Source organism: Nannospalax galili, unplaced genomic scaffold, assembly GCF_000622305.1.
Source record: "Nannospalax galili isolate Female #2095 unplaced genomic scaffold, S.galili_v1.0 scaffold664, whole genome shotgun sequence".
NCBI classification, from domain to species: Eukaryota; Metazoa; Chordata; class Mammalia; order Rodentia; family Spalacidae; genus Nannospalax; species Nannospalax galili.
The window spans coordinates 1,485,404-1,510,795 of record NW_008354274.1 but is presented as its reverse complement, the minus strand read 5'-3'; the positions used below and the strand labels follow the sequence as shown (position 1 = coordinate 1,510,795).

The 25,392-nt window shown below is 47.5% G+C and overlaps 1 protein-coding gene across 3 annotated transcripts in view; it reads left to right on the top strand.

Moving 5' to 3' along the window:
* The window catches only part of Sdk1 (sidekick cell adhesion molecule 1), a 1,173,668-nt gene that overhangs the window by 980,185 nt on the left and 168,091 nt on the right, over positions 1 to 25,392 (top strand). For all 3 annotated transcript variants that reach the window (XM_029555167.1, XM_029555165.1, XM_029555166.1), the window contains 3 exons: positions 13,840 to 13,949; positions 18,865 to 19,015; positions 19,925 to 20,162. In XM_029555167.1, the coding sequence (XP_029411027.1) occupies positions 13,840 to 13,949; positions 18,865 to 19,015; positions 19,925 to 20,162 (499 nt within the window). The remainder of the gene's footprint in view (positions 1 to 13,839; positions 13,950 to 18,864; positions 19,016 to 19,924; positions 20,163 to 25,392) is intronic.

Here is a 25,392-nt window from a genome sequence, read left to right as displayed (position 1 = left end):
ATGGAAAAGACCAGATGCTATGGTCTCCTGGCAAAGGGCCCTGCCTCAAAGTGAGCAGAGGTTGCCATAGCCCCAGTTAATGATGGTTTCCTGTGTGTGTAGACAGTGCCAACTTGCTATATCTCAAATCTACTCTGCTACAAAAGCAACACTCTATAGCACACCACGCCTCCAGAACTTTACATTGTTTGTGATTTTCTATTTCATCATATCTCGAAAACCCATGCCTGAGTGTGTACATGAGCTGGCTGACGTTTTACTATAAAATAGGGTTTGTTGGTTGCTGGAGAAACGACTCAGCAGGTAAGAGCACTGGCTGCTCTGGCAGTGGACCCAGGTTCAGTTCCCAGCATCCACATGGTGGCTAACGATCATTCGTAACTCCAATCCGGGAGATCCAATGCCCTCTTCTGGCCTCCATGGGCACTGCACACATGTGGCCCATTTACATACATGCAGTCAAAACACTCATACTCATAAAATAGAAATAATTTTTTATTTAAAATAGATTTTGCATTAGGCCAGTGTTGTCTTCTGAGGATGGTAGATCAGGTATATTCAATACATGCTTCACGTCCCTTAATTCCTACTTAGGATGGGTTTATTATGAAAGGAACATTTCTGTTCGTCGTTTGCTTTCTGTGTGTGTTTGTGTGTGCAGATGTGAGTGCACATGGAGGCAGAAGTGGACGTTGGTGTCTTTTTTAATCACTCTCCACCTTATTTTTTGAGACAGCATCTCCTACTGAACCTACGACTCTTCAACTCAGCTAGATTGGCTGGCCAGTGAGTCCCCTGTCTCTGTCTCCCCAGGGGTGGGGTTAGAGATGGATGCCACCATGCCTGCCTTTTTACATGGGCTCTGGGGATCCAAAATCAGGTCCTTATACTTGCTCAGCAAGCACTTTTCTGTATGAGCTGTCTTCCCCGCCCAGCATTTCTGTTTTCAAGGATGTTTTTCTCTTTCAGAGCTGGTGAAGTGTTAAAGACAGCATCTCCGGCAGCCAGAGTTTTGCTGGGCCTCGGGTTCCTTGAAATGAGATGCTCCAAACTTGCACTTGGCCTTCTGCCCTCCCAGTGTTCTGTCTTAGCTGGGCCAGCTGTTTGTGGGATGGGGCTTGCCTGGATGTGTATGGCTGAGGGCAAGGCCTGTGGAAAAGAAGGCTAGCCATTAAAGTATAGTAGCTTCAGGAATGTGTGGTCCTTCAAGCAGGGTCCTCTAGCCCTGGCTGGATGGCATGGATGAGGATCCGAGACCTGGAGCTGGCAGGGATGAGCAAGGCAGTATCCTCAAGCCTATTTCTCCATCACAAAACTTGGAGACTAAGGACACATTTAAAGTACACAGTAGGTACTTAATAAATGGGAACCCTAAGCAATAAAAAAAATAATGTCTGGCTTTAGGGAAGGCTATAGAGGAGAGACTGCCTTACTGAGAAGCCGGGGTGCTCATACAGGGCTAAGCCCTGGAAATCACCCTGAAAAGCACGTAGGCCACCAGAGTGGACTCAGGCCTAGGATAGTTGTGGCAGCCTAGGGCCCAGGAGAGGTCATCTGCTAACAGAAACTCAGAGGCAGGAAGTATAGCAGTTCCGTGTTAGCTTTCATGGGTAGAGAACCAAAGTGGGCCTGTATTCCCATTGCATGAAGAGATCTGCAACCCAGGAGGAGTCCCCAAGTTCTGGGGCCAGAAAACACCAAGAATATTACTGGAGTCAATAGGGTCAGAGCCTGGGCTCCAGCTGTCCTAACAAGCTAAGCCCTGCCACTCGTCTGACTAAAGAGACAAGTAATAGAGAAAAGAGGTTTTTTCCATGTTGCCACATTGGGAAAGAGGAACAAATAAAGAGGTTCAATGATGCTCTACATCCATTTCTTTGCATCCGAGCATAATGTCTAGGTTTCAGTAGAAGGCAGAGGCATGCATAGCCGAGCAGTCCTGGTCCAGCAGTGGTCCCACCCATCACTGACCATCACCATCTCAGCTCCAGTCTCTCCTGCAATGTGGTCTGACAAGTTGTCAGAACTGTGCAAGATCTCTTCCTGGTGACATGCTCCCCTCTGGCAGGCACCAGGCTTCAGGATTCAGCCTTTTCCTTCTCCCAGAATGAGACTCCGGGGAAAATTCCAAGTCCTTGCTATGAAATGCCTGCTGAGCAGGTGGCTGGATCGTGGTCCCTCTGTGAGGACAGAAATATCCCAGGTGATGAAGAGAGAGCCCCTCCTAAGTGTCTCCTGTGTTTCCTGTCTAGCCATCTGTAACTCTGAAGATGAACCCCAGGGTGCAGGGTTCACAGGCCTCAAGCTTGCACCCCCAGTTCCAGCTCTGCACATAGAAAGTCTGATCCTCACCCAGGGCCACCTCGTGTCCTTTCCTACTGTGGACAATGTCAGGGCCATGGCCCCTCAATATGCTCCTGTCAGCATTGTGGTTGTAGTAAGCACAATCATCCTTGAGTTCCTTTTTCATAATAAGAAGAAAAAGAGTGACATTATTTTCGAGTAGTCTCATGTGCAGAGAAGAGCCGTTGGCGGTTCTAATGGGCCCTTCAATAATAATGCAGTCATCTGAGTAAATTCAATGAGACGTTTTCATCCTTTGTTCTGACGAGGCACCTCTCCCTCAGCAGTCCAGTTCTATGGTGAGAGGCGACAATGAAACACTCGGATATTTCTAAATGTTTATCGTTTGCTTGATTGTTCATAATGACACCCTTGCATGACTTCCCTTTCCGTCTCTTGACCAGCATAGGAAATCTGTAAGGTGTGGGTGGTGTGAACATGGCCTTTCTGCTCATTGGTCTATCAGATCTTATCCGTCCTATTAGGGAGACCCAGAACTGGCAGGCAGGGCTGGGGAGATGGCTCAGTTGGTGAAGTGCCTGCCGCACAGCAAGAGGATCACAAGCACCCACAGAAGAAGGCAGGCACAGTGGCACGCATCTGCAGTCCCAGCACTGGGGAGGCGGAGGCAGGAGGATCCCAGGGGCTCACTTGCCAGACAATCTAGAAGAATCAGCCAGTTCCAAGTTCAGTGAGGAACACTGTCTCACAAAACAAGATGGAGAGCAGTAGAGGAGACCTCAGGTTTTTACATGCATGTGCACATGCATATATGTACACCCATGAACACATACACCAGACACAGAGAGACACATGGACACATACACTACAACCATACACACATACACACAACACATCACAACCACATACATACTATATACATATGCACATACATACATACCCAAACACAACAAACACACCATAAGTACACACACATATCACAACTGCACCACACACATCCACACACCAGACACACCACACATATACATATAACACATACCACACATGCACACCAACATACACTCATAAACCACACACTCAAACAATACACTATTCACACCACACATACACTATTCACAAACACACATGCACTCTACATATTCACTCACAAACCACACAATCGTACACATACACTGTTCATACCATATACACATACACTTCATACCACACACACATACACTCACACCACACATACACACAACATACCACACACACATACATTATTCACACCACACACACACACACACGCACATGCACGCCACACATGCAGTCACACTATGGAGAAAAGAAAATCCTGAAGTTCCAGGTGTCACCTCACGTACAATGTAGAGACACATTTTACTACAAATGCCGTTTCTGGAAACAAAGGTCAGTGTGTGCTAGAACCTCAGCCACCGGAGCTCATTAAGGAGCCCAGAACTGTCATTCCTGCTCCTTTTGAGGACCGCTCCATGCCCTGGTGCCTTCATGTTAATTCTTTTGCTGGAGTCTTAAGTTTGTCTCCGTGTGTCATTTCTCTGATCATTTAGTTTCATCTCCTTCATCTCTTGCACCAAGCATTTATTTAGCACCTACTGTTTGGTAGGTTTGGTTGCTCCAAGTGTCGGACTACAGAATAGAGGTGGCTGGGCTATTTCTGGCCCCAGGTGGCATCTGAGCCTGGAACCCCTTCCATGAACTCAGAGGTTTTAGAGGGGAGGATGAATCTTTGGCCTGACAACTGATACCAGTAAGGCTTACAAGGGTCAAAGTGGTGAACTGTTGCTGGGAGCATCTCAAAGCAAGTGAGTAGCTGACTAGGGCAATCAGGGGAGGCTCCTGGATGAGGTAATGTTTAAGTTGAACCTTAAGAGAATCCACAATGTCAGCAGGAAGAGGACATTCCAAGCAGACAGCCAGTGTGGGGTGCAGAGGCTTGGTGAGAGGAAAGAGTGTGTGGTTCCTGTTGGTAGTGGTGATGGTGGGTTTTTTATTTGCTTTTTGAGACATGGTCTTGTGTGTGTGTGTGTGTATGTGTGTGTGGTGTGCTTGTGTATACATATGTGTATGGTGCATGTGTGCATCAGAATAGAATGCCAGGTGCCCTCTTCTCTCCTTTATCCCCTTGAGATAGGCTCTCTTAACTAAAGTTGGACCTCACCATTTCTCAGCTGGGCTGGCAGCCAAGAAACCTCAGCAATGTTCCTGTCTCTGCTGACACCCACACCCAGCACAGGGGTTACAAGTGCACACAGCCACACCCTGCTTTCTGTGTGGGTACTGGGGATCAAAACTCAGGTCCTCATGCTTACACAGCAAACCTTAGAATCACTGTGAAGTCCTGGATGACCTTGAACTTACAGCCTCAGCCTCCCTAGTGCTTGGATTATCAGCACATTCTAACGCACCCAACTTCTGACTCTGAAATTGTGAGACCAACAGATCATAGGTCAAGTTGCATTTAAAAGGGCTGTTTGTCCCAGATTCCAAGATGGGGCTGCCTCTGTCAGGAGGTAGTGGAGAGGAGTGCATGGGGCATTCATTGTTGAAGTTTCCACAGAAAGCAACTGTCCAGGCCAGGGAAGCAGGCATGGGAAAAGCAGATGGCCCCGCTCACATTGGTTCCTGCCTGTGAGTTGGGGACTTTACAAAGACACTAAAGCCAAACACGCCCAGGAGAAACCATGCTTCAGAGTTTGAGTTGTGACCTTTTCCCAGAAGTGGGCTCTCCCCAGTACATCCAGTGCTGCACTTTCAGCCTCTAGAACTGGAGTCTCAAGAGATGGGCTTCTGTGGTGTGTGTTACAGCAACCTGGGACATAGCAGAGACAGGCAGCATGGAACCAGGACATCCAGGGCCAGGTCAGTGCAGCAAGACATTCAGAGCCATTAAACAGAGTTCTGGTCAGAGTCCCCCTGACTGTCGGTGTGGACAGGAACCCTAGGTCCCTCTCACCGTATTTATGACTGTAACACAGGGGCCCAAATACAAAACTATCAAAGAACTTTAATCCATATCCCTTTTTTGTGGAGGGGGAGCATGTCATTCTGGGCCATGTATGTGAGGGATCTGCGGCTCTCAAACTTGCTGTAAGAGATGCTGACTCACCAGAGCATATGGCCACCATAGCCACCTGGGAGGCCAACAGCTGAACACCCCAACCCATTCCTTTGTCTTCTTATGGCAACAAAAAGGCATTTTAAGTCCATTGAGCTAGGCCTCAGCATCATCCAAAAAGAGGCAGAGAACTTCTGGAACAGGTACCTCAGGGTCTTGTGACAGGATAATATGAGGCTAGGAGGAAGCTAAGAGCCTCAGGGAGACAGAGGAGGAAGGCAGAGAAAAATGCTGTTTGAGGAACCATGGGAAGCCAGAGGGAGACCGAGAGCCAGTACTGGAGAACCCCAAAAGCAGAGGTAAGGACTGGAAGAATATTGCAGGAAATCCAGACGGCCTTGTCCCACTCCTGCTTTGGAAGATAAGAATGTTTAGGGGCTGGGGAGATGGCTCGGCCAGTAAATTGCTCTCTGTGCAAGCATGAGGACCTGAGTTCAACCCCCAGCACTTATGTGAAAGGCCAGGTGTGCTGGCACATGCTTAAAACCCCAGCACTGGGGAGCTAGAGATAGGAGGATCCCTGGGTCTCTCTGGCCAGCCAGCCTCATCAGTTGAGTCCCAGGTTCAGTGAGAGACCTTGTCTCTAAAAACAAGGTAGATAGCTCCTGAGGAGTGACAATCAAGGTTGACCTCTGGTCTCATCATGCACATACACATGCACATACATACAAGAAACAAAAGGGAAAACTGAACTCCGGAAACTAGCCAGCAGGCGAGAAGGGCTTTGCAAATCCGGTTCCCTCTGTCTCAGAGCACTCAAAGCAGGCGGCCTCCTTGCCAGCTGAGATCAATCATGGGCCAAGGCGAATCCCCTTAACAACTCATTAGTTTGCAAAGGTTCCGGATCTGTTCTGGGGGAACTGGCCTTTAGGCCTCCAGTTCCTTCCTGGATGGGCTATGCTTTTGCCAGAAGCACATGTGCAGGAGCCCCATCTGTCCCTCTGCCTCCATGCCCTCCAGTGCACCTCCTTTGAGAAGGCTTCATTTGGCTCGGATGTGGGGACACCACTCTGAGCCACAGGGTCTGGGTTTCTGCAAAGTTGCTAGAGGAGCAGTTTTCCTGCTGACAGTGGTGTTTCAGCCAAGCAGGGTGCATGGGCTGGCAGGTTTCCATGGACAGAGTTCTGGAAATGTCTTTCCCCCTCTCCTAGGCCCTGCATGAGAGGAGAGCTGCTGCTTCGCCCATCCTTCCTCCTCCCTCCTCACTGTCTGTGTGATTGCCTCTGAGATGAGGTTACTGAGTGTCCTTTGAGTAGCCACCAAACTGGGGGTGAGGGAGAGGTCCTACCCAGGCCACTGGCCACTGGATTCCCCCCCCCCAAATTGCCAGAAGCCCAGCTGAAACAAGAGACTTAATGCCTCTAACTCCAGTTGTGTAGAAAGTCTGCTTGGCAGGGGTGGCAGGCTCTGAGACCCTTAGTTATTAAATAAATGTCATGTCCAAAGAGGTCCTGCCCCTGACCAGCTGGTGCCAAATACAGACTGATGTGGGGGCAGGTAAGCCATCCGCTTTCCTGTGGGGCATGGTTGGGCCGCCACAGTCCTGTCACCTTCTCAGAGGAACTGTGCACTCCTTAATGTGGCCAAAGACCTGCCCCTGCCGAGCAGCGTTTGAAATGTGGGCAGAAATATCGGCTTCTATAATAAGTTTTTATAAAGTGCTGTTTGTTGGCTTTCGGAGAACAAAGGGGAGAAAGCCTTTCTAAATCCCATCTTCCCTAGGGGAGCTTCAATTTGTTTTATCTTTAGAGTCCTGTCTCACTCTGTGTCCAGTGTGCTGTTAGCAGCCAGTCACTTACTTCTAGAACACTCCAGCGTGATAGTCTGAAAGTTTACTGAACCAGAGGAGCTGGGCAAGGATTAAACAATCCTGGCCTCTTCAGATAACGATGTAAACATTCTGTTGTAGGAATATATGTTTTTCATCAGGGTCTATAAGAAAAATGATGGGTTACATTTTCTAAACTGGTTTAAAAATCGTTCACACATGGCCATTTGTGTGTTAAGCAAACAGAGCTGAACACCAAGATTTACACTGGACCCTGGGGGAGATGCTGAGGTACAGTGATGAATGAGACCCAGTATCTGCATGTGAGTGGTAGCAGTAAGAGCCAAGCAGGACCACTAGGAAGTTTGCTTTGTGCCTCTAGGGGGTGCACTTGAGAAGGTTGATGCCTTCCTTGGAAGGGGCTGTATAGTAAATCCTTTCCTGGCCAAGATGGTCCCTGTTGGAGGTGTGCATCTGTGAAGGCATAGCCATCTACAACATACATACCAATGAGCATGGCTGTGCACCAATAAAACTTTATCAACAGAAACAAGAAGGGGGTTGGATTTGACCTGTGGGACAGTTTGCTGAGTAGCTACTGGGGCCTTGTTTGATAGGCTGCCTGCCCTCCCTCAAGCCTTACAGAAATCAGGTGTGTCTGATTTCTTGCATGTTGATTGGCCAGACATTGTGATGTTAGGAGCTAACCTGTAAAGTTGCTGATGCTGAACTAGAGGTTAGAGTAACTGCTCTAGTAACTACTCTTCTTTCCAATTTTTCAATCTTATTTGGGCATTCTTTCTTATTTATTTGTGTGAGGGGTGTGTGTGTGTGTGTGTGTGTGTATGTGTGTGCGCGCACGTGCATATGTGTGCTCACGGGTGCATGTGGAGGCAACAGGTGGACTCCACCATGTTTTTTGAGACAGTCTCTCACTGAACCTGGAGCTCAGCAAATTGACTAGGCTTGCCAGTCAGTGAGCAGCAGAGATCCACCTGTCTCCACTGTCCCAGAGCTGGGATTGCTCTTTCACACTGGTTCTGGGGATTGAACTGAGGTCCTCATGTTTGCATAGCAGACACCTCACTGACTGAGCCATCTCCCTAGCCAAAGCATTTTTTTTCCTGATGACTCTACCTACTTTGAGTCATATTCTCCTCTACACTAATTTTACTACCCTGCTGGGTTCCTCCTTGAGCAAAATGAGTCATTGACACACCCTGTGTTTGTATGAGTCATTGTTTTCAAAAGCTCACTTTGAGGAACATGACCCACACCATGTCAGAGATAGGTGACGGATGGCCTAAGACATCACATGCTGGCTGCCTGGGCAGGGGAGTGAGAAACAGGGGCTGCTCTCTATGGAGGCTTCCAGAAGAGGGATCCAGAGAGCAGGAGCTGCTGTCCATGGAGGTTTCTGGAAGACAGAGCAAGAGGCAGGGACCACTGTCCATGGAGGCTTCCTGAAGGTGCTGGCAGTTGCCTAGAGAAGTCAGGGGGAGAAGTAGATATTTTTAGGGAAACTAGAGAGAGGTCTGCAATAGGTGTTTGAGGTCATGTGGTACCTTCAGGTAATGACAAACAGGGACTGTGGGGGAATGTGGCAGGCAGAGCCAGATAGAGCCAAGGGTACCCACCTGGGCATGCCAGTCATCTGGCCCACCCCAAAATCAGCATCCTACAGAAAGGAGATCTAGCAGGAAGGGCAGGGATGTGTGACTGTGGATCCATCTCCATTGTCTCCATCAGTTTAGTTGGAGCTCTGAAGTTGTAGATTGAACTTAGCAGAATGGAAGCCACACAGAGAACCAGACATCTCCTCCATAGTGGACAGTTTAGAGACCAGCTATGGGATGGTGGCAATGCAGGAGATCTCTGTTCTCTGAGACTCTCTCACATGGGGAGGATTGAGTAGGGACCTATGACCCCTGCACCATAAAGCTTGGTCCTCACCTCTGAGCTTTGCAGATAAATAGTCTCCCCATGTGCAGAGAGAACAGCTTGGCTTAGCTAACCATCTCCCTGTCCTCCTGCCCCTCCAGCACCCCAGTATACCTCACCTTCTCCTCTGAGCAGCAGCTCACATGTTGCCACTTCTCTCCTCAGTCCTCTTGGTCATATGGCCTGAGTCAAGAGCTGCTTCCCTCATCCATGCAGCCCCACAGCAGCCCACACAGGTGGGAGTCACCCCACCGTGTGATGCCTGAACAGGTCGGGTACTTGGGGTGTCCACAGGGCCAGGGAAGGTCCCAGTCCCAGGTGGATGTGTCTGTGCCAGGGAGGAAGACAGACTGAGCCAAGCATGCTACGCATCAAGGCAAAGGAGGATCTGGAGGATGTCTGGGACCAGCCTTCATCCAGGGCTGCAAGGGTGTGGTTGGAAGGCCAGAGACAGGCAGAGAAAGGAGTTGCTTTTCAAAGGTAAATGAGTGTCCACAGTCATGCCTAGGAGACTTGGAGGATCAGTTAAAGTGTACTTCTGCTCCCCTCGCTCAGCACAAAGGAGTTAGCAGATAAAAAGCTCGAAGCAACTCCTCAATGCAGAGCCCAGGTGGTGGGAGTGGAGGCTGGACATCCATGGCTACCAAGATGCATGGTGGTTGAGGGCACCCTCCTGCCCTGCAGCCTCCAAGGTGGCCATCTCCTCCCCATCTACTGCCCCCTTTCAACTGTTGTGCTTCTTCAAGAATCCCAGCCCCTCACTACCCGCTCTGACCTTCAGCTCTTTCCTCTCAGTGTTTTGGGCTAGGATCCCACCTTTTTATTTTAATGCACCTGTTTTTATTGAGATGAAATTCACAGAACACATAATTAACCATTTAAAGAGTAAAGTTCCCAAATCGGGAGATTTACAATGTGTTTCTACCTCTTTTACTAAGTTCCAAAACATTTTCCTCACATACCCCCACATAATACTTCATACCCAGTTTCTCCTAGTTCCTTTCTACTCCACCCTTCTCTATAGGCCATCCCACCCTAGGTTTCTCATAAAGGGGACTCTTACACTATGTAGGCTTGGAGAACTGGCTGCTTTCACCCAGCAGGTTTGTTTATCTAAAAGCATGTGCCCATACTTCATGCCTCTTCATGGCTAAATAGTACTCCATGGTGGGACTGGAACTCAGCTTGTTCATCTGGGGACATGTGCCTCATTTTTGCTCTTCAACTGGGATGCACAGAGCACTGTGAACAGGTATGTACAAGCACCTATAGGTACATGCAGGTATGTACACATATATGCAGGTGTGGACAGGTGTGTACAAGTGCCTATAAATGTGTGCAGTGCATTGCAAGTGAATGCACATATGTGGGAGTGTATACAGGTATATGTAAATGCCTGTGGTTACTGCAAGTGTATACAGGTACATTCTGGTGCATGTTTGTGCAGGTACATAAAGGCATTGCATGTGTGTACATGTACCTACCTATAGCTGTGTTTAAGTGCCTATATGTGTGTGCAGATTCATACAGATATGTGCAGGTTTATATATGTGTTTACAAGTTCATAATGGCATTATAGGTATGTACAGGTACCTATATGTATATACAAGAACATACAGGTGTGTGCAAGTGCATGCAGGTGTGTACAATGTGTACATGTGTATACAGGTGCATAAAGGCATTGCAGGTATATACAGGTACATATAAGTATACAAGAACATATATGTATATTCAGTGGCTTACAAATGTATATGAGCGCAAACAGATAGCTACAGGTGTGTGCAAGAGCATACAAGTGTATACAGATGTGTATACTGTGTAGGTGTATACAATGCATGCAGGTGTGTTCCAGTGTGTACACATGTTCAGGTACATACAAACATGTACAAGTGCATATGAATGTGTGCAGGTTTGTGCAGATATATACACATGTGTGCAAGTACATACAGGTGTTCACAAGTACATACAGGTTTGTGTCAGTGTGGACACATGATCACAGATGCGCACAGTCATGTACAACTGCATAGAGGTGTGCACAGGTGCATACAGATTTTTGCCAGTATGTACGTGTGTGGGGACATACAGGTGTGTCCAAGTGCATCCAAGTGTGCAGGTGCATACACTGCACTGGTTTGTGCCAGTGTGCACATGTGGACAAGTACATACAGGCATGTGCAGGCCTGTATGCATGTACAGTGCATACAGGCCTGTGCAGGTGCATACAGGCATGTGCCTTGGTTCCTCTCCAGCCCTGCTGGATGGAGACTAGAAACACACAGTCTGAGTCCCTATGCCAACTCTACCTTTACTCCTCTGCAGTATTTTCCGGCTGTATTTAGACCACCTGGAGCTCTGCGTGGCTCCTCCTCTGCTCCAGGAAACAAGCTGCCAGCACTCTTGTTTCCTGGCTCTTCCTCAGCCTCTGCATACATTTCTGCAGCTTACCAAGGTCACCATAAATTCTCAGGTTGCCCTCCATGGCTTGGCCACCTGCCAACTCAGTTTCCTCTGTGAACTTAATGAGCACAGGGCCTATTCTCTCATTTAAGTCACTTATGTGGTGTTAAATGCCAGGCCCAGGCTGAGCCCAGCTGGGCCAGCTCACAGCCTGCCTTCTGTTTGCATCCCATGGTCCCCAGAGTCACATAGCTGTATGAAGGCTGATTTCCTGCAACAGAGCTACAGACATCAAATGTACAACTCTTAGGACCCTCAGGCTTCCTGGCACCATGGTATCCCCTGTGTGTTCTGGCTGGGACAGCCCTGGGTGTCATGGGCAGGGTGGAGGGAGCTGTGCAGGCAGAAGGAGAAAATGCATCACACAGTAGGGTTTCAGGAACAGGCAGAGGGAGAGGTGTGGCTGGGCTCAGGTTAGTGGGTCACAGGAAGTATAAATGTGCAAATGCTAACAGAGCAAGCCAGTGGGGCATGGTGTTCACAGAGGGTATAAAACCTGTGGGCAAAACCCTGGGCTTGGGAAAGGATGCTGAGGGAGCACTAAGGACACCCCAAAGGGCTGCACCAGCAGACTTAGGAAGGGCAAGTATTTGTACAGGGAGTGTCCTCCTCAGACAAGCTCTGCCCTGATGTACGTGTGTGTGTGTGTGTGTGTGTGTGTGTGTGAGAGAGAGAGAGAGAGAGAGAGAGAGTGTGTGTGAGAGTGTGTGAGTGTGTGTGTGTGAGTGAGAGTGTGTGTGTGAGTGTGTGCATGTGTGTGACTGTGTGTGTGACTGTGTGAGGGTGTGTGTGTGTGTGTGCATGTGTGTGTGTGAGTGAGAGTGTATGTGACTGTGTGAGTGTGTGTGTGTGTATGTGTGTGTGTGTGTGTGTGTAGGCCAGAGGTCACCCTTGGGTGCCATTCCTCAGGACATTGTCCATTTGGGTTTTCTGAGATAGGCCTGGGGCTCACTGATTCAACTGTGCTGACTGGCAGCAAGCCCCAGAGATCTCCCTGATTCTATCTCCCCTGCACTGGGATTACTAGTGTGTGCCTCCAAGCCTGACTTTTTGTTAAATTATGTGTATATGTTTGTCTATATGTGAATGTGTGCCCTTGAGTGCAGTACCCACGGGGTGCAGAAGAGGGTGTTGGATCCCCTGGAGCTGGAATTACAGGTTGTTGTGAGCTGCCTTATGTGGGTGCTGGGAACCAAACTCTGGTCTTCTGCAAGAGCAGCAAGTGCTTGTAACCTTGGAGCCATCTCTCCAGCCCCCATGCCTGACTTTTTTATATGGTTTCTGGAGATCAAGCTCAAGTCTTCGTGCTTGTATGGCAGGCACTTTCCCAACTGAGCCATCTCCCAGCCCTCAAGATTCTTCTTGAAAGTCTAGACAAGGCCTGCATACTCTGCCCTCAGAATAGAAACTTCATCCTTTCTGTATGAGGACTGCCAGGGCCAGTGGTGAAGTCTCTATGGTCTATACACTTGGGGAGGAAAAGGTCAGGAGGTACCTTCGGGTCAGCATGTGGTGGAGATGGCTCTAGACCCTAGTGAAGGTCTGGGTCCATAGAATCCTAGCTGGGTCTCTGTGGGCCTCTTCTATGTGTCATATGGGAGGAGGACAGGAGGGTGTGGATGGTCCTTTCCATCACTGCATTAGTTGCTGTGCTGTGATAAAACACTATGATTATAGAAGGAAGAGTTTGTTTGGCTTACAGTTCCAGGGGGAGAAGGGTCCATCATGGCAGGAAGGCATGACAGGAGGCGGCCAAAGCAGAAAGCTGAGCAATCACATCTTCAAGCACACTCAAGAAGTAGAGAAACTGGAAATGGGACAGTGCTAAAGCCCACCCCCAGTGATGTGCTTCCTCCAGCAAGGCCACATCTCCTAAAAGCCACAAAACAGAGCCACCAACTAAGAGCAAAATATTCAAATACAAGGATCCTATCAGAGACACACTCATTCCAACCACCACGATCACCTAGAGTCTCTGAGCCACAGAACAGGAACTTTTGAGACCAAGCTCTTGACTGAGCTTTGAACTAGAACCCTCTAAGGTGCTATATTGGGAATACCAGGAGCCTGGATCTCCAAGGCAAGAAAGGTGCGTGTGCAGGACCCAGAATATCCCAGGTGTAAGATACAGGCAGCTCTGCTCAGCCCATCATACCCAGGCAAATGCACACCAGGTACCAGGCAACCTCAGTCACTGCGGCAAGCCCAGTTCATCTCAGAATCCTTTCCACAGGTTGGTGCCATAGGGGATGAGGAGGAGTGGGTCACCCTCTATGAGGAAGACAACGAACCTGATGCCCAGATGCTGGAGATTCCAAACCTCACGCCATATACCCACTACAGGTGAGAACCACAGATGGTGAGCAGCTATGAGGGGTGGAGGTGGTGGTTGTAGTAGAAAACCAGGTGTCATGTGTACATCAAAATTCTATAAGTAGATGGCTCATCTGATGAAGTGCTTGTTGTATAAGCATGAAGACCTGAGTTTGGATCCCCAGTACCCACTTATAAAACCACTTAAAAATAAGGGGTTCCAGAGCTGGAGAGATGGCTCAGTGGTTAAGAACACTGGCTGCTCTTACAGAGGAGCCGGGTTCAGTTCCCAGCACCACATAGCAGCTAGCTAACAACTGTCTGTAACTCCAGTTCCAGGGGATCCAACTCCCTCTTCTGGTCTCCATGGAATGCACACATATGCTGCATTTACAAACATGCAGGGAAAATACTCATACACATAAGAAATAATAAAAATAAATAATTTTAAAGGGAATCCAGTGCCCTCTTCCGGAGTCCATAGGCACTGCACTCAAGTGCACATACCCACACACAGAACACACATATACACATAATTCATAATTTAAAAAAAAAAGAGCCAGGCATAGTAGCATGCAGTTTCAATCCCTGTGCTGGGGAGACAGAGAAAGGTGGGTCCTTGGGACTGTCTGGGCATGAGTATCTATAGGCAGTTCTACCACTTAGAAGGCTGCAGCACATGCCTATAATCCCAGCACTGGGGCTAACTAGCCAGTCACTCTAGCTGAATTGGTTAGCTCTGGGGTCAATGAGAAACCCTATCTCAAAAAAGTAAAGTGGAGAGTGATCAAGAAAGACATCCACCATGACCTCTGGCTTCTACTTGTGCATACACACACACACACACACACACACACACACACACACACAAACACAACCTGCACACAAAGAATGCGTTACGTAGCAATAATAGTACATCAAAACTTGAAGACGAAAGCAAGATACACCACTGAGAATCATTCTGAGGAGACTGTGTTGGGATGGGTAGGCTGGCCACATGTTTCCATCAAAGTGCAATACAGAAAAACTAACCAGGAAAATGTGTGGCGCTTTTCTTTGCAGAGCTCCCAGGACTCTGAACAATGCAGATGTCTCAGGCGTTCCCTTCTGTTTCTCTTCAAGCAGTTAACATGTCATTTAACCTTTTGCCTCTTGATCCCACAGCTTGCCCAGGCTGTAAATCCTTGGCCTTCATAAAGGGTAACACGATCCCGAGCCGTTAGCGATGCTATAGGTTCCCGTAACATCCACCAAAGAGATGAAATTTCCAGTTACCACCAGATGTTGAGTTTGATAATGTCACTGCTCTGCCAGGATGGGTTCATTTCGTGTGATTCGGGGGAAATGAATGAGTAAGAATGACTAATTCAAAGAGTGAAGGGTGAAATTACATCTTCATGAAGAACAGTTTTGTAGTATAATAACAAAGTTAGACTTTAAAAAAAAAACGCTGATGAGAGAGATGTCTTAAAATCTATTCACTTGAACACTCCTCCTAAGCATACAGTGGATGAATCAAGACACAATACACCGATTTTTTTTTTTTTTTGAGAAAAACCTATAGCTTCAAACGAGCCTCTGAGATTCAAGACTGGACATGTAGAATTACACAAGAGTATAATTATTCCAATGATCAGAAGCTGTGATTAGGAAACCCTGTCCCCATCTCAAGTTCATGTTAATTTAGGGAATCTCTGAAATTAACATGTGCCCTTGCTTAGGGTTTTTATTAAATGTAAATTCAGTTCAAATAATTATATAGAGAGGAGACACAGCCGAGTGTGGTGGTGCAGACCTGGAATCCCAGCTACTCGGAAGGCCAACGCAGGAGGATTCCAAGTTCAAGGTCCTGCCTTGGCTGCAGAGTAAGTCCAAGGTCAGCATCAACAACATAGCAAGACCTTGTCTCAAAATAAAAAGTTAAAAGAGGGCTGGAGGCATGGATCGGAGGTAGAGCACCTGCCTAGACTCCTCCAGTGAGAGACTGGCCATGTGGCTCAGTGGTGGAGCACCTACCTGGAATTCCCAGTGAGGGGCTCATGACATGGTATTCTAATTTGCCTTCAATTGCCATGACAAAATACTCTGACCGATACCTACTTGGGGGAAAGGGTTTATTCAGCTTATATCTCTCAGGTCATAGTTCGTCAGGGATCCCAAGTTAGGAACTCAGGGCAGGAACCTGGAGGTGGGAGCTGAGCACAGGCCATGGAGGAACACTGCTTACTGGCTTGCTTCCCTGGCCCCTGCTCAACCTTTCTTATGCAAAATAGGACCACCTGCCCAGGGGCAGCTCTACCCACAGTGGGCTGGGCCCTCCCACATCACTCAGTAATCAAGAAGATGCCCCACAGACATGGCACAGACAAGTCCAAAGGAGGCAATTCACCAATTGAGGCTCCCTCTACCCAGGTATGTCAAGTTGACACTAAAGCTGTCCAGCACAATTGACCCCTTCTCAACTTAACACACAAACACATCACTATTAAACCATAACCTTTCTGTTTCTTGTCTCCAAGATATGATGTTAACAATATCACAACGTAAGATAGTACAACCTTAAAAGTCCCACAGTCCTTAAAAAAATCCAGACACTTAAAAGTCCATAGTCTCTTTTAAAAGTCTCTTAACTGTGGGCTCCTCTAAAATCCAAAACCAAGTACTGTCTTATTTCAAAAGGAAAGACTTGGGCACACCTAAGCAAAACCTAAATCCAGCAAAGTAGCTCAGGGCTGGACATCTGGGATTCACTCACGATCTTCTGGGCTCCAAACAGTTTTGGCAGCCCCACTTCTCTGACTCTACAGTCCACAGCACACAGCTTGTCTAGCAGACCCAGGCCAGCTCCATTCCACACCTGCTGCTGCCTTTGGTGGTTCATCACGTGGTCCTAGCATTTCCAAAAAGCTGGGGTCTCCACTGAAACTAAGACTGCACCCTCATCAATGGCCTCTTCTGGCCTCCCAAAGTGCAAAGTCTCAGATCCTTTCCATGACCCTTTCAGTCTTGGGGTCTTCACTGCAACTGAGGCTTCACTTTCACCAATGGCCTTTCCTGGCCTTTCAGGGTGCCAAGCCTCAGCTGCTCTCTGTGACCCCTTCACACTCTCAACACCAGAACCATGCAGGAGACTCTCTTACACATTATCAAGTCAGGTTCCAGCTTGAGATGAAGACAAAGGCCCCCTCTGGACCATAGCTTCTGTGCACTGACCCTGAGGAAATACTTCCCAGAAGATTCTGCCACGGTGATGCTGGTCTTTTGTTACTTAAGAGCTGATTTTTCAGCCCCAGCTAACCAGCATCAATTGTCCCAGGAAAGCAAAGGTCTCACTTCAGTGGTTCTGGTCTCTTCTCAGTCACTGCTGATTCTTCAGCCCAGCTGACCAGAACCCACAGATTCTCAATTCAAGACACAAACAGCCCTGATAGTCTCTGCTTCCCTTTCGAGTTTTACAAGCCAGGCCTCCATTGTCCACAACTCTTTCGGCATAACTGTTCCAAGCTCCACAGCAACAAACTCTAAGCACTCAATGGCTTTTCCAGCCCAAAGTTACAAATACTTCCACATTCTTCCAAAATCCCATATGGTCAGGTTCTTCACAGCCAACCGCCCCCTCTGACACCAATTACTGTATTAGCCACTTTTCTGTTGCTGTGATAGAGACACAGACCAAAGCAACTTATAGAAGGAAGAGTTTATTTGAGCTTACAGTTTCAAAGGGGCATGAGTCCTGCATGGCAGCAGAGGTGGCTGGAGGAGGAGTGGAAGCTAAGCTCTCACACCTTCAGGCAGGCACAGGAAGCAAGAGAGTGACTCAAGATCTGGCAAGGCTTAAGAACTCTCTAAGCCTGCCCCCAGTGATGTGCTTCCTACAGCATCTAAGACCTTCCAAAACAGTGCCACCAACTGGGGACAAAATGTTCAAATACTTGGAGCTTATGGGGGACATTCTCATTCAAACCACCACACATGAATCATTGTTAGAGTGCTTTCCTACCATGTTCAAGGCCCTGGGTTCAATCTTTAGTACTGGAGAGAGAGAAAAAAATGAAGTCACAGAACCAGAGACATTACCCAGACCTTACAGGACATCTAACACCACCCACACCTACTTTATTAGGAAGGAGGGATGAGTTGACTGCCAAAGGCCTTACATGTGCTTGGTGTTGTGCTCAATGTCAGGATGTGAGTGGGCTACAGAGATACCCTGGACTTTCAAATCTACCTTTGGTGGAAACTTTGTGGCACTTGGTTCCATCGAATGACCTTAATCCCTTAAGGTTACTCCAAACCTGAGGCAGCCAGTGGCCACTGACCACTTAAATATCTACCCCCTTCTCCAAGCAATTTTTCTTCACCCAGGAATCCAACTCATTTGGGTTGTACAAGACTCCATTCTCTGAAGCGTTTTTGGCAAAAGGGCTATCTGACTTTTTGTCCTGACGCTGTGACAAAAGCAGCTTAAGGAAGGTTTATGATTCTGGTTTATGTTGGATTCAGTCCATCATGGTGGGGAAGTCAAGGTAGTAGGAGCTTGAAGTAGCTGGTCACATGACATTCACAATCAGGAAGCAGAGAGTGATGGATGCTGCTGCTCAGCTCCCTTCTCCACTCACACAGTCCAGGATCCCAGCCAGGGAATTGTGCCCCCACAGTGGCTGGGGCTTCCCACCTCAGTTAACACAATCAAGATAATCCTCCACAGGCATGCCCAGAGGTCTGTCACCCAGATAATTCCAGATGTTTCCCAGTTGACAATGAACACTATCCTTCATAGCAGCCATATATAGAACCTACATTCCTCCCCAAAGTAGGTAGGAAAGAGTGTCCTTGAGCCAGGGTCTTTGTGGCACAGGAAGACACACATCTGTGGAGAGCTGGTCTTATGCAGTTCTGTTGCCTTTTGCTATGGAGTCACACTGGTTCATGGTTTCCCCTTTAGGTTTCGAATGAGGCAGGTGAACATCGTAGGTCCTAGCCCCTTTAGCCAGTCATCCCGGGTCATCCAAACCCTGCAGGCCCCACCTGATGTGGCTCCAACCAGTATCACAGTCCGGACAGCCAGTGAGACCAGCCTACGGCTTCGCTGGGTGGTAAGTGAGGTTGTGGGGATGGAAGCCCTCAGTCATGCTTGCCTGAGAATCATAGCTTAGCCATACCATACCCAAAATTCATCCTGTCATTAAACCACAATGTATTACATTATGTAATTAGTGTAAGACCTTAGAGGAGCCTGGAATTTCTTATTAATTGGTAGCATCACTTGCTGTCTTCTTGGAACTGGGGTGCTCTTAGATGAAAAGAACATAGATAGACCTAGGTGCAGGATATATAATCCCCTAAGCTTGGTCAACATAGAGCTCATACTCAGTATCTGAAAGAGAGCCAGCCCAGTGTTTAATCAGAACATTTCCCCTACGAAATTAAGCCAAAATATATGAAAGGAAATTATGTCCAGCCAAAGTTACTAAAAGAATTTTTGTTGAATTAACAGAATATAAGTTTCAGGGAAAATAGAATAAAGTTCCAAGGATGGGGCTGGGGAGATGGCTCAGTCAGTAAAATACTAGCTGCACAAGCATGAAGACTGAGTTCAGATCCCCGACACATACATAAAAAGCCAGACATGAGGGCACACACCTGTAATCCCTGCATTGAGGAGATGGAGATAGGAGGACACCCAATGCTCACTGGCCAGCTAGTCTTATCAAATCATTTAGCTCCAGGTTCAGTGAGAGACCCTGCCTCAAAAAAATAAAGAATGATAGAGGAAAACACCCAGCATTGATCTCTGGCCTCCATACTCTGTACATGTGTACACACACCCACATGCATGCATGTAAATATGAGCACCCATGCACACAGACAGAAAGCCCCAAGGATATTCTCCTAAGAAAATGATTTCCATGGAGTTGACCCCGTAAGACATGCTCATCCTTTCAGAACTTGCCAGGTAACTGTTGTAAGGTTTCTACTCACTCCAACCTGTCATTCATTGCCAGCCCCTGCCGGATTCCCAGTACAATGGGAACCCCGAGTCCGTGGGCTACAGGGTGAAGTACTGGCGCTCAGACCTCCCATCCTTGGCACTAGCCCAAGTTGTCAACGACCGGCTGGAGAGGGAGGTGACCATTGAAGAACTGGAGGAGTGGACAGAGTACGAGCTGAGGATGCAGGCCTTCAACGCCATCGGGGCCGGGCCCTGGAGCGAGCTGGTGCGGGGCAGGACACGGGAATCAGGTGAGAGGGAGGCCATGCAGGTCTGGAGTGCTCTCCTCTCTGTGTCTCAGTAGAGATGGGCCTTGGTGACCACAAGAATAACGGGTAATGTCTCACCTCTGTCTGAGTTGGTTTCCAACTCAAGGCTTAGACCACCTTTGATGGGAGTTTAGGCAAACCTTGGTTCAGACTCCTAGTTTCTTTTCCTGTTGCTGTGATAACATACCCTGACAAATCATCTTAACAGAGGAAGGATTTATTCTGCCTCACAGTTTAAGGTGCAATCCATCATGGTTGGGATGTCAAGACAGCAGGACGGTGGGCAACTGGTCACATCACATCCATAGTCAGGAAGCAGAGAGGCACCCCATTCACCTGGTCCATATTAGTGAGGTCTAGCCATGAAAACAAACAGCTAGCTGCTCCTAGCCCTGTCTTTGACACAACACAGCCTGGGTCTGATGTTTGGGAGGGGCTGTTAATCCTACACTATGGCTTCTAAAAACAGCATTTGGGATTTTGTTTGGTTTGGGGTTTTGGTTTTGGTTTTATATTTTAAATCAAAGTTTTACTATGTAGCCCAGGCTGACTTCAAATTCCCTGTGTAGCCCAAACTGGTCTCAGACTCACTCTATAGGCCAGGCTGACCTCAAACTCATTGCAGTCCTCCTGCCTCAGTCTCCTGAGTGCTAGGATTTTATATATACATATATCACCGTGTCCACTTAAAAATTACATTTGCAATACTCTGATCTGTGTCTACAGACAGGGCCTGAGGAGATGGGAAAGGCTGATGCAGTGAACTAGCTCAGTGGTCCTGGTTGAGGGCCAAGACCTTTTCACTCCTCCCTCGGAAGTCCTGGTCTCCTTGCTTCCTGGTGTCAAAGACCATAACCTGTGCCCTTTCCTGAGTGAGAGTGAGGCAGACGACCCACACACACACACACAGGTCTCTTCCTTTAGCTGTCAGAGACCCAACTGTGATCCCTAAGCCCATAGGAGACTCATGTCCTTGAGTCTCCCAGGGGATACATCAGACACCCTTGAAGCTAGGGAGGGACATGAGGGGGAAAGATGGGGAAATGCCTTCCAAAGGCTGTGTCTGCCTGAAGTCCTAGAAAATGCCTCAGAACCTCCCAGCCTCTGTCACGTGCCAAGACACCACAGGAAGAAAGTCTCCCATGGCAAAGACAGATGTTTTTTCCAGTAAACTTAAGTTGTTAAGGTTTTAAGCATTGAATCCTCCTAGGAGATAAAGTCAGAACTTAGAGTGACATTGTGCTTTGTGCTTCTGTGTTTATGTGCTTATGTATGTGCATGTGTATGTGTGTGCGCACACGTGCGCATGTCTGCTTGTATGTGCACCCATGTGTATCTGCATGTTTATGTATGTGTACATGGGTGTGTGTGCATGTGTCCACTAATATATGCACTCATGTGCTTTCATGACCATGTGTCTGTGCATGTGTGTGCCTGCATGTTCACATGTGTGCATGGGTGTGTGCTCATGTGTGTCTTCATGTTCGACTGTTGTGTGTGTGTGTGTGTGTGTGTGTGTGTGTACAGACTAGAGGTCAATCTCAGGGGTCATTCATCAAATTCATCTTATTTTTGAGACGGCGTTGCTCACTGATCACTGGCCTGGAACTCATCAAACAGTCTAGGCTGGCTGACCAGGGAGCCCCAGGCATCTTCCTATCTCTACTTTGCCAGTACTGGGTTATAAGTGTGTACTACCACACCTAGGATTTTTTACGTGGATTCTGAGGATGAAATTTAGGTCCATGTGTTTGCAAGCAAGCCCTTTACCAACTGAGCCATTTCCCTGCCCTTCAGAGTGACTTTGATGGAAAATAATATAGGCAAATGAAGTGGAAGGTCAAGTGCATGTTCAGACCCTGAAGCACAGTGCTGGGACCGTCAGTGCGCACCGCCACACCAGCTTGGGAGAACAGTTTTCTGTTCTTATTTTGTTTTGTTTTAATTTTTGTTGAGACAAGGTCTCATTATATCTTGCTGATCTGGAAGGTGCTATGTAGCCCAGGCTGGCCTCAACCTTGCAGCAATTCTCCTGTGTCTGTCTCCTGAATGCTGGGATTACAGACATGAGCCACCACATGAGTTTGGAAGAACTCTTAAAACTGTAGCCAGTAGCTGAGTGTGGTGTCACAGACCTTTAATCTAGCACTCAGGAGGCAGAGTCAGGCAGATCTCTGTGAGATCAAGGCTAGCCTGGTCTACATAGTGAGTTCCAGGATAGCTGGGGCTATAAGAAGACCCTGTCTCAAAAACAAACAGTAGCCAGAAGACTCAGTGTGGTTGAGAAGCAGAAACACTGTATTTTCAGATGTATCTGTGTGTGTGTCTGTATGTGCAGGTACCCAAAGATGTCAGATCCCCAGAGTTACAGATAGTTGTAAGCCACTTGACATGGGTGCTAGGAACTGAACTCAGGTCCTTTGCAACAGCCGCTGGTACTCTTAACTGTTGAGCCATATATGAAGCCTCCAATTTTTTTTAAACAGGATCTCATGTAGCCCAGGGTAGCCTTGAACTTGCTATGTAGTCAAGGATGACCTTGAACTTCTGATATTCTAGCCTCCACCTCCTCAGTGCTAGAATTAGAGGTATTCACCCATTATGTTCAGTTTATGCAGGGCTGGAGATAGAATCCAGAACTTTGTGCATGCTGAACAAACACTCTATCAACTGAGCTATATCCAGAGCCCCAAGGAGCATTCTTATTGCACAGTATCTTTGTGAGCCCAGCAACCCACCAGTGAGTGCCCTCGTAGAGTTACCGTCAGGATGACCTGCATGCCTCTGAAGGGACCCGGGTCTAGAGAGGGGTTTACCAAAGAAACCCAGGGCTCTCTTCCAAGTGTAGCCTTCATTATATCATATTGACAAGAAAAGATGCAGATTCACCCAGCTGTGATCATATGGATTCTTTTTTTAAAAAATAAAATTGTTATTTGTATTTTATGTGCATGAGTGTATGCCTGCATGTATGTAAGTGCATCCATGTATGCAATGCCCGTAGAGGTTAGAAGAGGGCATTGGATTCCCCTAGAACTGGAGTTACTGACACCATGTGGCTACTGGGAACCAAACCTGGGTCTTCTGCAAGAGCAGCCAGTGCTCTTAAACCACTGAGCCATCTCTCCAAGCCCCTCCCATGATTCTTTATAAATTCATCTTCTACCTCCAAATCTTTGTGATGAAGAAGAGAACTGGAGGTATTTTAAGGGATAGGTATAAATCCATCAGCAGGCAGAAACAGAACTTGGGGTGGAAAACAAGAGAGCCATAGATACATTTTATTTTATTTCATTATTTTTTTAATATTTTATTTATTTTTTTATTTTATGTGTATGTGTGTATTGCCAGCATGTAGGTAAGTGCACCTGTGTTGTGCAATGCCCACAGAGGATAGAAGAGGCCGTCAGATCCCCTGGAACTGGAGTTATGGACAGTTGTTAGCTACCATGTGGGTAATAGGATTCAAATCCTGGTCTTCTGCAAGAACAACCAGTGTTCTTAACTACTGAGCCATCTCTCCAGCCCCTTATTTCATTATTTTATCGTTTATTTATTTAATTGGGGGGGGGTGCAGGGTTTCTCTGTATTCCTGGCTGTAACTTGCTATTGAGACCTCAATATCACAGAGATCCACCTGCCTCTGCCTCCTCAGTGCTGGTATTAAAGGTGTGCACCACCACACTTGGCTTGAAATTTTAAAATTATCAGTGGGTTCAAAAGAAAAACAGCAAAACCTCCAGGTGTCAAAGCAGTGAGAGCTATGCTGAATCTGAAGCTGTGGGTCTTCAATGGTCTGTGTGTATGTGTGTGTGTGTGTGTGTGTGTCCATATGTATATGTGCAGGTATGCATGTGTACATATGTGTGTGGAGATCAGAGTTTAGCCACAGGTTTCACCTTCAGGGACACCATACACCTCTTTTGAAACAGGGTCTCTCATTGGCCTGGAGCTCATCACTTAGGCAAGACTGGCCAGCCAGTAAGTCCCAGGGATCCTCTGTCTCAGCCTCCCAGAGCTGGGGTTACAAGTGCACACCACCACACCCAACTTTATTTTTGAACATGGGTACTGCAGATCAAACCCAGGGCCCCATGCTTGTAAGGCAAGCACTAGACTGTACTGACTGAGCCATCTCCCCAGCACTTCACTGGCCTTTTAGGACTCGGGACTTTATGTCCATGTAGGGGGCAGGAGGGATAGCCTTGAATTCATAGAATGTGGAAGGAGAACTTAAAGTTCTGCATATTGAAAAGGCTCTTCTCTGCCAGAGCACTATAGAGACAAAAAAGTAACAGATAATGATCTTGGAGGGGCTGAAAAAAATCCCTATCAACCTCTAGAACCTCTAGTTCTATACCCAGCTAAACTACCTTTTTTTTTTTTTTTACTCAGAAAAGATCAAAGCACATGCTCTATAAAAATGGAAGACTGAAGAAGCCAGGTGTAATGGTGCATGCCTTTAATCCCAGACTTGGGAGGCAGAGGCAAGTGGATCTCTGTGAGTTCAAGGCCAGCCTTGTCTACATAGTGAGTTCCAGGCCAGCTCAGGCTACAGGGAGACACTGTCTCAAAAAGACAAAAAAAAAAAAAAAAAAAGGTAGACTGGGGGGTTGGGGGAGGGGGGCCTGGAGAGATGGCTCAGTGGTTAAGAAGACTGGCTGCTCTTGCAGAAGACCCAGGGTCAAATCCCAGCACTCACATGGTAGCTAACAACTGCCAGTAACTCCAGTTCCAGGGGATCCAGCTCCTTCTTTTGGCCTCCATGGGCACTGCATGACATGAGTGTACTTTCATACATGCAGTCATAACACTCCTATACATAAAATAAAAATAAATTTAAAAATTTAAAAAAAGGAAGGGTCCAGGCATGGTGGCACATGCCTTTAAATCCTAGCACTTGGGAGGCAGAGGCAGGTGGATCTTTGTGAGTTTGAGGGAGACCCTGTCTCAAAAAGACCAAAAATAAAGGAGCCAGAAACAGTGGTGGCATAGTGGTGGCAGGAGTCTCGGTACTGTGGAAGTGGAGACAGGAGGCTCCCTGGTGTTTTCTGGCTAGTTAACTGAGCTGAATCAGTGAGCTCCAGGTTTAGTCAGAGACCCTGCTTAAAAAATATGATGGAGAAGATTGAGAAAGACACTTCATGTCTATCTCTGACCTCTACACGTGTATACACACACACACACACACACACACACACACACACACACA